Source organism: Rhopilema esculentum, chromosome 15 (assembly GCF_057945365.1).
Source record: "Rhopilema esculentum isolate cy_ngs chromosome 15, ASM5794536v1, whole genome shotgun sequence".
NCBI classification, from domain to species: domain Eukaryota; kingdom Metazoa; phylum Cnidaria; class Scyphozoa; order Rhizostomeae; family Rhizostomatidae; genus Rhopilema; species Rhopilema esculentum.
The window spans coordinates 1,222,624-1,234,538 of NC_142829.1; the positions used below are offsets into that span (position 1 = coordinate 1,222,624).

At 35.5% G+C, this 11,915-nt stretch overlaps 2 protein-coding genes across 2 annotated transcripts; one reads left to right on the top strand and one right to left on the bottom strand.

Moving 5' to 3' along the window:
* Positions 1–4: 4 nt before the first annotated feature.
* LOC135685362 (uncharacterized) lies at positions 5–3,333 on the bottom strand. Its single transcript, XM_065201277.2, has 2 exons — positions 2,743–3,333; positions 5–1,727 (listed from the first exon to the last, which is right to left on the bottom strand). Exons 1-2 carry the CDS (start codon positions 2,925–2,927, stop codon positions 971–973), a joined length of 942 nt encoding a protein of 313 aa, XP_065057349.2. The 5' UTR covers positions 2,928–3,333; the 3' UTR covers positions 5–970.
* Positions 3,334–5,185: 1,852 nt separating this feature from the next.
* LOC135685370 (uncharacterized) lies at positions 5,186–9,806 on the top strand. Its single transcript, XM_065201292.2, has 5 exons — positions 5,186–5,342; positions 6,728–6,841; positions 7,304–7,414; positions 7,809–7,887; positions 9,064–9,806. The coding sequence occupies exons 1-5, from the start codon at positions 5,247–5,249 to the stop codon at positions 9,129–9,131; spliced, it is 468 nt and encodes a 155-aa protein (XP_065057364.1). The 5' UTR covers positions 5,186–5,246; the 3' UTR covers positions 9,132–9,806.
* The last annotated feature ends 2,109 nt before the right edge of the window (positions 9,807–11,915 follow it).

The following is an 11,915-nucleotide window of genomic DNA, read 5'->3' on the forward strand; positions in this document are numbered from 1 at the left end:
TTTTGCATAAACTCAAGATCATCGAAGTTAGGATTTGCAACATGATAGCTAGGAAACACTCTGCAAAATTTCACTTGAAAGGGGCTTCGTTTGTTTTTCGAGCACTATGTTGATTTGTATCTGACAAACTTCTTATTTCTTTGCAAATTTTCCTCCCTTTCATGTTGCTTGTATTCTGATTCGGAAAGTTCAATTTACAGATTTTTCTATTAGACTTGTTATCACAAGTATATTTTTTCAAACATAATCTGAACATAGAACACAAAAGCATCCTACAAACAAAATATTTTAAGGGGAATCAAATCGACATTGCAAGTCTCTACCTCAATCATAAAATTTTAATTTCCTGCAATTTAACTTTTAAGCTATAGATTTCATATTTCAATCGACAGAAAATGCTATGTCTTACCTAATAAGTCTATAATAAGATAATTCGTGTCAATAAGTTAAACATTTATCTGTATGACGTCACAAAACATCACAGTTCAGCTGTGACTTGGTTCCCCGCCCAATGGACCAAGAAGTAGGCTATTTGTACGCCTCAGTGGTAGGCTATTTGTGTTCAGGAAAACTCAAAATCATGTACTGGACTGGATTAGATGAGTCTTGGCAGGGAAATCTGCTCGTTTAGACTGTCAGGCCAATAAGAAAATCATTGAAAAGCTTTTACGAGGGTCAGTCGAATAACATAGAGAAGCTGTGGGATTTTTAGACAAACAGCACAATGGTTTCATACACAAAGCGTGGTCGAATGTACGCACGTTTGTTCGAAAGTATTCGAACACGAGTTTCTTTCGAATCCTTTTGATTTCTCAATTTTAAGTCCTTTTCCTCTTTGTCCTTCTTTGTCATTCATGTCTTATAATGGAATAAATTGGGCCTAGATACCACGTTTGAACGTTTTAAGTTATTCTAAAGTATACTGCTTGCTCGCACCTTTGTCTTAAAAACGACGAAACCAAACTTACCGTTAACACTTTTTTGTTGTTCTTGGCAAAGCCATTTTCACAGATCCACTCGAGGTGCAACTAGGACAAACTTTCATAAGCTTTTCCTCTTTTTTCGGTATGTACCAGCATCTGATACATCGAACGCGGTATTTTTTCCAACGTATGCCACAAGCATTGCAAAGATGGGTGCCATCTTCAGCATCTCTCCAAAGCGGTGTCTTGCTTGTTCCGCAAGAGGCACATTCTTTTTCAACATTAATCGGCACGACTCCTAAGTCTTCTTCGCAACTGGGAGACGAGCTGAACGAAGGTGAATCGCCACTATCTTCGCTACAAAATGGATCAGGATTGTTGGACCACGAGCTGCTTCTTGAGCTGAACAAACGCACTGGCGTTTTGCAGTTTCTTCGCCTTCCCGTACGTCGTGTTGGAAGCTTGGTGTCAGAGCATGGCTGTGATTTAGGGCGCTTGCTGGAGGATGATGACGATATAGAGAAGACGGAATCAATGAAAACATCGGGTGTGAATTCCTCCAGACTTACTGACCTCTTTATTCCCGACCTTACGGTGAATATGACACCCTTTATTGACGGATCAGATTTTGTTGCACTTTTTAATGGACGGAGGGGCTTTCTTGGGGTTACTCTACCTGTAGGAGATTGGCGTGGGGTATAAGTCACTTTAGGCGCGCCGATGTCTGTGTCGTCGTTTGCATCTTCGTGGACATTATATGGGTTGATACTTTCGAATGTGTAGGATTGTTTTCCTTGGTCGCCCCTTCAAAAAAGACACAGAAACATTTTAGCAAACAGACATTAATCAACCAAAAATAAAGAGCATGAGTGCTGAAGTTATTTTGAAGTAGCGCATGATCAGAAAAAACTAATTCTGCAAATACTTTTGTTTTGCAGTCATATCGTTGTTGTGAAAATAGTCTGAAGAAAATAATAATAAAGCAAAAAATAAGTCGCCCCAAAAATAATATGCTGACTGGAAAGGGAAGACCACAAAATCGGTTCAAAAGTCGTTGTTCCGCGAGAGTTTGAGCTTCCCTTGTGTGATAAAATGTGCAGGGTGTAAAGTTGTGATGTGTTGAGGTCTCTCTGGGGCAAGATTGTTCGAATTTTCAGGCAACTATCGAAATGTTTTGTTTGAAAAGTGCTTCTTTTCGTTTCCTTTCGAGTTGTTTCTAAAAATGTGATGCCAATTGTTTAAATGTCTCTACATCGAAAGAAATTCCTTTCATCCTTGCATTGAATAAAACATTTTCGTTTGCATAAAGTAAAGGATGTTGGTCCCATAGGACTCTATATGATGAGAGGTCGAGAAGTGTTTTCGCGAAGTGCATCCCTTCTCCTTTTTGATCATGGATAAAAAATTTACAGGTTTTACTACCAAATTAAAGGAAAATTAAGTATCTCGGATAATATTCAAGCTGTTACTGGAAACAAATAAAATATGAACCCTGAAGGGATTCAACGAATCTACAATACTAGCAATGCTTGACCTCGTGCGGAGCTTTGGTACCCAGATTCAAAATCTCGTAGAAAGGTAATACAACATGTGACTATTAACCTTTGAATGATTTTGATCTTGTTTATCTTGTTTCGAAAAAGCATGTGAAGATCGCTAGCTTGCCCACAAGTATGAAAAAACCAAATATCATATAAGTTTTGAAACCCGATAGATTGTTTCCACGCCCATCTGTGCCAAAATCAGTCACATTTCAGGAAATCAGTATGAAGCAAAGAGAATATCAGTTTCAAATTTACAAACTTTGGGTTGAAATTACCTTATTGATGTTGCAGAGAACTTATTGCACAGCGAAAATACTTCATCGTCAACATCTTGCCCAGGCCCAAAATCTATCGCCTGCCAATGCTTATCACCGCCATTCAGCCTCATAATACGACCTTTAGCTGGTCTTCTTGCGATGTGAAATGGTATATTTTCCTTCTCTTGCATTTCTGTATCCATCCTTTACTAACAGGGCCAATCTAGTCGAGAAGAGATGTGTAGACAGATTTTGGCGAGGTGATCGCTGATGCTACGATTGGAAGGAATTTGAAATGGCGCGTGATCGCGTGTTTGCAAAAAAGCGCGAAAATAGACTAAACTAGGGCCCAGGGCTTCTGACCCAGCTACACTGTCACTTACCTGAAAGATGTTTTTTGATATTAGTTGCTACATTCTGACGAGATCAGCTGCAACCAACTTAAAAATTGCAGATTTTTATTAACACAATATTCACAGTACTCTCTTTTCACATATCTCGACAGGGATAGAGCAAGTAGAGTCAATTATCCTTAGACTAAGAACCTTAGCTTTTTAAGCAGAGTCGAAATTGACATAACCAAAATCATATCTCAGAGGCAGCACTCACTTTCTATCCTACGCCTGTTTTCGACACCTACACCTTTCTAAACGTGAATTATGTTTTCAATGTTCTTCTAAAAATCTACTACACTGCGTAGTATTTGGATGGTCATAACATTCCATCATCGTGATGGTCACATGTAAGGTATTTTAGCCGCCTCCGCAGGCTGGATTAGCCAGTCCCTTTGTGGGACAATTTCATGTGCCACCCCTGCATCAAATAGCATCTTCAATATCCATGTGACCTATACCCGAGAGAAGCTCCTACTCTTTCCTTATGTAATTTATAAACTGAATTTAGGTGGAATGCCTCATTTAATTACATGTGCATAAATTTGAATATATATGTGTAAATACCGGCCTCCAGCCGTCGACAAAATGCACCAAGAATCGTGTCAAGCACAGTATACAAGCCATCTCGCTTTGCCCCTTTTTAAGCTTTATAAAAATGTCCCAATTCTTAACAGAACCTTGCGATTGTTCATTTGTAAAGGCTTGGCTTTCTTGTCAAAACACAATTTTTAAATTTTGATTATATTGAATTGCTTTCCACATTCCAATTTTGATTTTTACATATTTTTCCCGCCAGCCTCAAGAAACTATCAAACTATCAAAATCACAATCGCTTTTAGTTTTTTTGTCAAATCATCCAATTGATGCCACTAAACCGAAATCCCTGTTGATAAATAGCATATGTCCTGAAATGAAAGTTCAAACTATTGTTGTGTGAGTCTTTTCCAATATGGAGATGCTGTATGCTTTGTCTTTATGCTTTCCTTCTACCAAGTCATCCTGAAGCAAAATGTATCGCCAAAGTTACTGACAAGAGATGCAAGCTTGGTGATGGGGGAAGTTTACTTATTCCTTGCTGTCGGTTAATTGAGGAACTAAACAAATTTGTTTCTGTTTCAAAACAACACATTGATTTGATAAATGAAAAAACACAACTTTTAATCAATATTGTTGTTATTTTCCCTGCTCATTAAAAACATGTTCAAATTATCGAGATAAATGTTCCACAGAGGTATCGGAATTTTTTTCAATATAGAAAATGTTTGAATGTTTGGGAGTTTGAGTTATCGGGGTTTTTTATAAAATTATTGCGCTAGATTCAAGGGGAATGCAATATCAGTTCGACGTAGCGAATGTTTGAGTTATCGGAGGCTCGAGCTATTGGAAGTTTTCTGTACCATTATTGCTTTCAAGCTTTCGATCAACGTCACCATTTCCTCTTCCTCGCCTCCTGGCCAAAATCCATTCCAGAGTTGTTTCGTATTTACCCAAACTTTGGATAAATGCTTAAAAAATATTCATACCGAGTTGGAAGTTGAAAAGTGATTTTTTATTGAATTGCATGTTTCATGTAAAAATATGTTGGTCTTTGCAGCTGCTTATCAGGGGCTCTGAAAAAGGACGAGCATTAATTAATGGAACTCAACTCTAAGAAAGGGTTTTTCAGAGTCATGAGTGGGTTGACCTCCAAAGTTGACAAAATAATCTTGATGTAGCCTGTAGGGGTGCAATGAAGCCGAAACTTTAGGGCGGCAAAAGTTTGTACCATTGACACCGGAGCATATTTGGGGTGGGGGGAGTTGCTCTAGACAAATTGGCGAACTTTTATGGTAGTTTTTCACCGTTATATTTGATGCCACATTGCCACAACCTTGAAATGAATCAGGAAAAAAGTGAGGGGGCTACAACCCCTTAACCCCGGCCCCGGTTAGCTTGCGCTCTTTCTAAAAAAATTATTTTGTGTCTGAAAAGGTGTAAATTAAGCAAAAATATACCAATCTTTCAAAGATTTTCCAGGTGTTTGAACCTTTGCCCAGACACTGTCCCTCGGACACCTGTGTCGCCCCTTCCTGTAGTTGTTGCTGTTGTTGTTACATAACGCTGTTTATTTCACACGGTGGTGATAGCATGGCGTACTCTGCAGCTCGAAGGACTTTGAACATAGTAAGAAATCCAGCAGCCACTGGATTGCTCCGTATTCCTACTGCATCGTACCATCCCAATGTGAGTTAATAATCTATATCCCTTCCATAATAGCTTCGCTTGTATTTACTTCTAATCACAATATGAAATGAAGGCTTCAGCTTATCTTGGATTGAATTGAAATGATGGAAACAAGGTTTATATTTATATGTAAGCAGTGGCGGACACTTGGTCAAATATTGGGGGGGCAGGCCTATTGTTTTAATAAGATGACGTCATATTTCCTATTGTTTTAGAACAAAAGACCATTGTTCTCCAAAGTATTGGGGGGGCGGTCGCCCCCCCTTGCCCCCCAAGTGTCCGCCACTGTTGTAAGGCGGAATGATTTTACTGGATCAAATATTTTATGGGTTAACAGCCCAGCTGTGTACGAGAGTACATGGAAAGAGTTTAGAACTGTAAAATTGTTTACGTGTTATTTGATAAATATTGTTTACAATGCAATGTTTATTTTAGCCAATTTCTCCATTTTATCAGTTAGTTTATTAAACGATTCTTGATTTCGATTAGCTGATCCGTGTTGAAAACTTGATTAAATATGTGTCTGTTCCAAAGGTTGAATAGAACTTGGCAAATGTACATCTTCAATGGGTTGCTATTAATTTTTGATTGGTAGCTGTTCAGTTTCAGTCCAGTTTCAAAATTTGAAATTCGATTACATACAATTTACATTGAAAATGTATTTTACACTCAGAAAATAAATTTAAAGGAATGAAATTTAAAAATAAAACAAGGGAGTCTAAACAGAGCAGGAATTTTAGGCAGAGGAGCTTGCTGAATAGGAGCTCTCTCAGTTGAAAAAATCTCCTTTAAGCTATGATGACTAAGGATAAGTTAAACTCATGTAACTGAACAGAAACTGAATGTCAATAGAGCCACTTTCAATGTTCATTTGATTAGTACACTCTTTTTTTATAAAAACAATTTTAAAAGAACACAAGCCTCAAAAATGTTCAAAAGTTAAGAACAAATTCAGAAAAAAGGAACAGAGGCTGAGCTACTGTAAAATGCAATTTTGAACAACATTTTATCTCAAAAGCAATTTTTTAGACATGTGTGGGTGCTTTTACTGTTAATATTCAAGCTTGTTGGCAAATGGAGATTGTCTTACTCACTTATTTGGCAAACAAGGCCTGAATACCTCTCTAGAGCGAAAAGCTTAAGCAATCACACTGCTTGTACCCTATTAATTTAAGAACAAATTAAGAAAAATCCAGCCTCAGATTTTTGAAAAAATTAGAAACAGTCAGCCTAACGCATGAAACTGAACTGAAACTGAATGTCAATAGACCACTTCAATGATCAACATTTGATTATTAAAAAACCAAGTTAAGGTGTTCTCTACAATGACAGGAAATGCTAGATTGTGTCACTGTTATATTATTTAATTATAATTGCCTCATTAGGTGATTGATCACTATGAAAATCCCAGAAATGTTGGTTCTCTTGACAAGAATGATGTAAATGTTGGCACAGGGCTAGTTGGTGCACCAGCCTGTGGTGATGTCATGAAACTTCAGGTATTTTCAATTGTTTAATTTTTCATAATCATTTCGTGACTGAGGAGGAATAATTGATAGATAATCTTGAAATATTTCAGTTCAGTTTCATATTTTTTCAAAGTCAGCTTGTTATGTATTTTGAGCAAGACCATCAGTAAATGTTAAGGACAGCCTTCCAGGAAATTAACAAACAGTTATGTAATTAAAACAATGAAATAATGGACAGAACCTCATGTTGATAAATGTTCATGGATGCAACTGACAGTATCACGGATGCTCACTCAAATATTATTTCATAACTACATTATTTTTTTCTAATATTTTTCAATTGCATCAGATCTGTTTGAAAATGTTAAACTGACACTATCAGCAAAAAGAGAAATCTATAATGGTAATCATGAAAAATAATGCTCAATTTTATTAAATAATGGGTTTAGTTGTAAAAGCTTGCAAATGTTTCAATATTATTTTTCATTACAGATAAGAGTTGATGATGATGGCAAAATTATTGATGCTAAATTCAAGACATTTGGTTGTGGCTCTGCCATTGCTTCTAGCTCCTTGGCAACCGAGTGGATCAAAGGAAAAACGGTTTAACATTTAGTACAATTTATTACAAATCATTATGAAAAGCTCTTCCTATTGCTTCTATACTGTCATAATTGTAGTCATTGGTTTTTAGAACACTCTTTAAAACCAGTGCAAAGTGTGTTATAATTTGTATAATCAGATTTTTGGTGAATAGCATTTTTATTGAAATTATTTTGAAAATATACTTTAACAGCAGCTACCCTTATCTTACTTATGATGAAACATCTTGGAAGCATTATGTTAACTTACTGAATGTGCCAAACTTCTTAAAGTATTTGAATATTTTTTTGGAAAACTCAGAGTACATATAGCTCTATATTTTGTTGAGAACAAACCTTAGCAATGTTTGCAAAAATTGACTGTAAATAATTGATATCATTTTTAAACTATATAGCTAAATGATGCTGGTGCAATAAAAAACACAGACATTGCAAAGGAACTAAAACTTCCGCCCGTCAAGCTACATTGTTCAAGTAAGTTGACAATAACAAAGTTTTTCTTCAAATTTATGTCATCTGTGCAATAGGAGAATTCCAATCAACTTACTAAATCTCTTGTTAATGTGACTGTGCACAAAGGTGACTACATGAATTGAAATAAAAGACTCAGTTAAGCCTTTTTAGGTTATGAGCTTCTAAATTTAGACTGCTCCTATTGATTGTTGTTGCTGTTGGGGACCATGTTTTGATTCTTGGAAAATAGCAGGAAGTCATGCAGTTCTCAGATGAGCACCGGTGGTAAATTTATTTTTTCTAGGTATTATCCTTTTTCAGATTCTTGAAATTGATTCACTAAATAAATAGATTGTTGTTATTATTGGTTGTTTTATCAAGTTTTATGAGAGGTTAAAATGTCTTAACTTTCAATTCATTGCTTCATTTGAGAAAAAACTAAACATAGGAGGTAGTCTTGCTGGGAATCGCACAGTGCGGCAAGCATGATACATGGTGGTATAAACTAGAGAATCTCTCACAACTAGACTAGTTTCTTCAAAGTTTCAGGGCTCATTCTTGAAAACTTTTCATATTCAACACAATCCTCTATATGAAATTCTTTCTGCAAAGTTGCAGAAACCAGTAACTGTCTGTTTCTTTTTCTGGAGCCATGGTTTCATCCAAGTTGCTTCAATTTTACCTTTATTTTTCTTTTACTTGCCAAATAGCCAATTTTCTTTTTCTATTGCTTGGTAATTAGTGCCTGAAGTAAGCAGGCAGCAGCTACTTTCTTCATTCGTTTACCCATGACCCACGATGAAAAGAATGAAAAGGAAAAGAGATCCTTCTTAAAGGATATGTGTAAACAGTGTACTGTGATTCCTTTTTCATCCTTTATGTGAAAACAGATGTAAAAAGGACAGTGTTTTTCAGTTATTATTAAGGGAAAAAAGCCTGTTAATGGTTTTGAATATAGAGAATAGGTCCCTGGGCTCATGGTATTTCCTCTTTTCTATGTATCCTGAAGGTTTCAGAAAGAAGGTTTCTTATTCACAACTATAGAAACCTTTTTGATGTTTGAAGAAAGAATTTTATGCATAGTCTTCTGTTTCCTTGCTGTTTTCTTTTTTCTTAAGCAACATCATGTTAGGAAGACATCTTTGTTAATTGTTATTCTGCAAATATTCTAAAGCCAGTTTTATTATTCTTTGTTAGTGCTTGCAGAAGATGCTATCAAAGCTGCTTTGAATGATTACAAGACAAAGAAAGCTAAAAGCAATTGACTTTGATGTAAAAACATTTGTTTTTACCTAATTATACCCTTGAATGTTTAAATGTATATTTTATTATTCTAATCATTGCCTTTTTATTTAATACTTTGCACAAACTAAACACATTCTTTGCTTATTTTCTGTAAAATTAAAGTTAGGTGAAAGGTTAAAGGACAAGTGACACACTTTTCACCCTATCTTTTCTTTCCATTAACTTATAGATCATCATTTAGAAGTAAGTTTTTCCTGGTTTAGAACAAAAAATTCTAATCAGGGGGCGCAGGGGGCGCAATTTTGCTTTTTATCACGTGACCCTATGACGTACATTGTGATAACTCGGAATTTTCCTGTCATTAATAGAGAGTTTACGAAACAGGACGCGACAGGTCCAGAGGAACTGAATTCGTTCAGAAGCGTGTTGTAAACATTAATATTGCACTGTATACCAGTAGCAGCAATAATAAATTATCACAATCTACGTCACGATGTCACATGATTCAATTCCCGCCATAATTTGAAAATGGTTTTTAAGTAGGAAAATGAAATCAGAAAGGAAAAATATTTCAACAACACTCTCATACAGCATTTTACTTTGAGTTAAAAGAAGAAAAAAAATTGGCGCCAAAAGCGTGTCACTTGTCCTTTAAGATTTTATTTGGTTGAACACAATGCCATTGATTATTGTTATCATTTTGAATATATTCTTTTAGCTACCAGGGTGGGTTGGTATTAGTCCAAGATGGGTTACTGTCCTGAGTAAGAATGATTGGCAAAAAAGCAATTTGTAACCAAAAATAACAAAGTGATGGATGTTAATTCCAATTAAGATTTCCATAGCAACACAAAACATAATTAAATACACCAATTCATCTTCAGGCCTCATTTTTAAAAGTATTCTTCAATACTTTTGTACAAAAGTTTTGAGCTAAGATTCAGATTAAAGCAAAGATTTTAGCCTACTTGGAAGTTTTCATCATGCAGTTGCTCACGGTATTCATTTTATGAAGACTTAAATATAAACATTTTATAAGGAATTTTACAGTGATTGGTGACTGAGGGAGGGGGGGTAAAGTTTCAACTCAGAACGACTTTGCGGTCAAATTCCCTACAAGTGTTCAAACTTCATTGGTCTGTAAAATCTAAAATACATGCACAAACAATATGAAAAATTGTATCCGCCCTAAAATATGGCGATGAAACCAAATCTGTGCTTTAGAAAGTCGTATAATGAAGTTTGGAGAAATTTCCAAAACGAGGTGGTACGTTGAATTGCTTTATAAAAAAGTGTGACAGTGACACCATCATTTATTTTAGTGTGGTTACGTAAATTGTTTGAATAGTGATGTATGAACTTGGATGCTGCTATTTTATATGCAATAAAACATAAATACTCCTGTAGATTTGTGTCTGATGTGAGATTAGAGAAAAGTTTTTGAAAAATCCAAGGTTCTTGAAATTGAAACTCTCAAAATGTAATTTTAAATAATTTGAATGAAAATTAAAAGAACAATAAACAGCAGGTTTTGATGACTTGGAAAAAACTATATATTTTATATTTGTTCAGAGGTGTTGATGATCAAGTGATACATGATCTAAATGATACATTCTCTAGATTCTAGAAAAGGGGAGATAGTTAACCTTTGTAGGAATTATTTATGTCGTTCTGCATGATTAAGAGATAACTTTTTCAAATAAATTTCATTAACTATGGGCTTGAAAATCTTTCAAACAAGATTTTACCCCTTTGTTATTTTCCAACAAACAAGTGTTTCTTCGGTGTAGTTGCTCCATAGTTGAACCCACATGAAGTCACCACCCTAACAAAATATATCTTATTTTCACCCTAAACTGTGGTTTATGTGCTGTAAAAATATGAATTTTTATTGGTCTGTATCTGCAGTTTAGTATTGAAGCTCTTGGTCAGTATACACCGAAATTTTAATTTTCTATAGATTAATATACAGAAAATTTAAGCATTTTAATGAACACTGCAAGGTTCTTTCGCTGATCGTCGGAAAGAAAATTTACTCCTATCTATACTAACTCAAAATATTTTTCGTGGCGAAAATATCTTTGACAGTTGCAAAAATCAAGCTTTTATAATTGCAGGGCTCTAGTTTTTCAAATTCACTATCATTTCTAGCACTGCTCCGATCGAGTGTATGGTCAGAGAGTTTTTTCTTAATAAGACATTGGTGAGCCCTTGAGTCAAACTACAACTCAAGATTTTGTAAAAAATTCATTATGACATTTGAAAATAGTGCATCTTCTTGAATATTGCATTGATATTGCATGGCTTTAGAGGGGGATGAAAGCGGGTGCAACCGGGGATACATTTTTATCAAAGGTTTTGCTTTGAATGTGCACAATGAAACTATACATCCTTAGATTCTAAATTATCAAATACTTGGAAAAAGTACCAAGATGAGATAGAAAAGGAATAGAAAACAAGATGCTGTGCTTGTCATCTTTCATATAGAGAACCCGGGGGGCACTCCTATACTTGACCTCGGGACAGAGTATCAAAAGTAAGGAAACTGTTTGGAAAAGGGTATTTAGAAGCAGGATAATGTTTTCAATTATCTGCTCCCACAATGAACGTACATTTATCACAGTGATAATCCTCTTTTCGCTCAGAAATATTTTTGCATAATTACGCCATGTTTTTGCCTTTTTATGGGACAGGGGATGTATTTGGCATATTTTTTATGGGACAAAGACAGGGTGCAAAAATGTTTTCCGCACATCTTTGTCATTTATTTGGCCAAGTTCCTTCCTCCCGGGGGATAGAGAGTC

Bases quoted from the DNA above. Each gene is read 5' to 3' on its own strand.
- LOC135685362 (XM_065201277.2), bottom strand. From the start codon at position 2,927: ATGGATACAGAAATGCAAGAGAAGGAAAATATACCATTTCACATCGCA. The intron at 1,728-2,742 runs GTAATTTCAACC...TCTTTTTTGAAG, and splicing joins TTCTCTGCAACATCAATAAG to GGGCGACCAAGGAAAACAAT.
- LOC135685370 (XM_065201292.2), top strand. From the start codon at position 5,247: ATGGCGTACTCTGCAGCTCGAAGGACTTTGAACATAGTAAGAAATCCA. The intron at 5,343-6,727 runs GTGAGTTAATAA...TTGCCTCATTAG, and splicing joins CTGCATCGTACCATCCCAAT to GTGATTGATCACTATGAAAA. The intron at 6,842-7,303 runs GTATTTTCAATT...TTTTCATTACAG, and splicing joins GTGATGTCATGAAACTTCAG to ATAAGAGTTGATGATGATGG.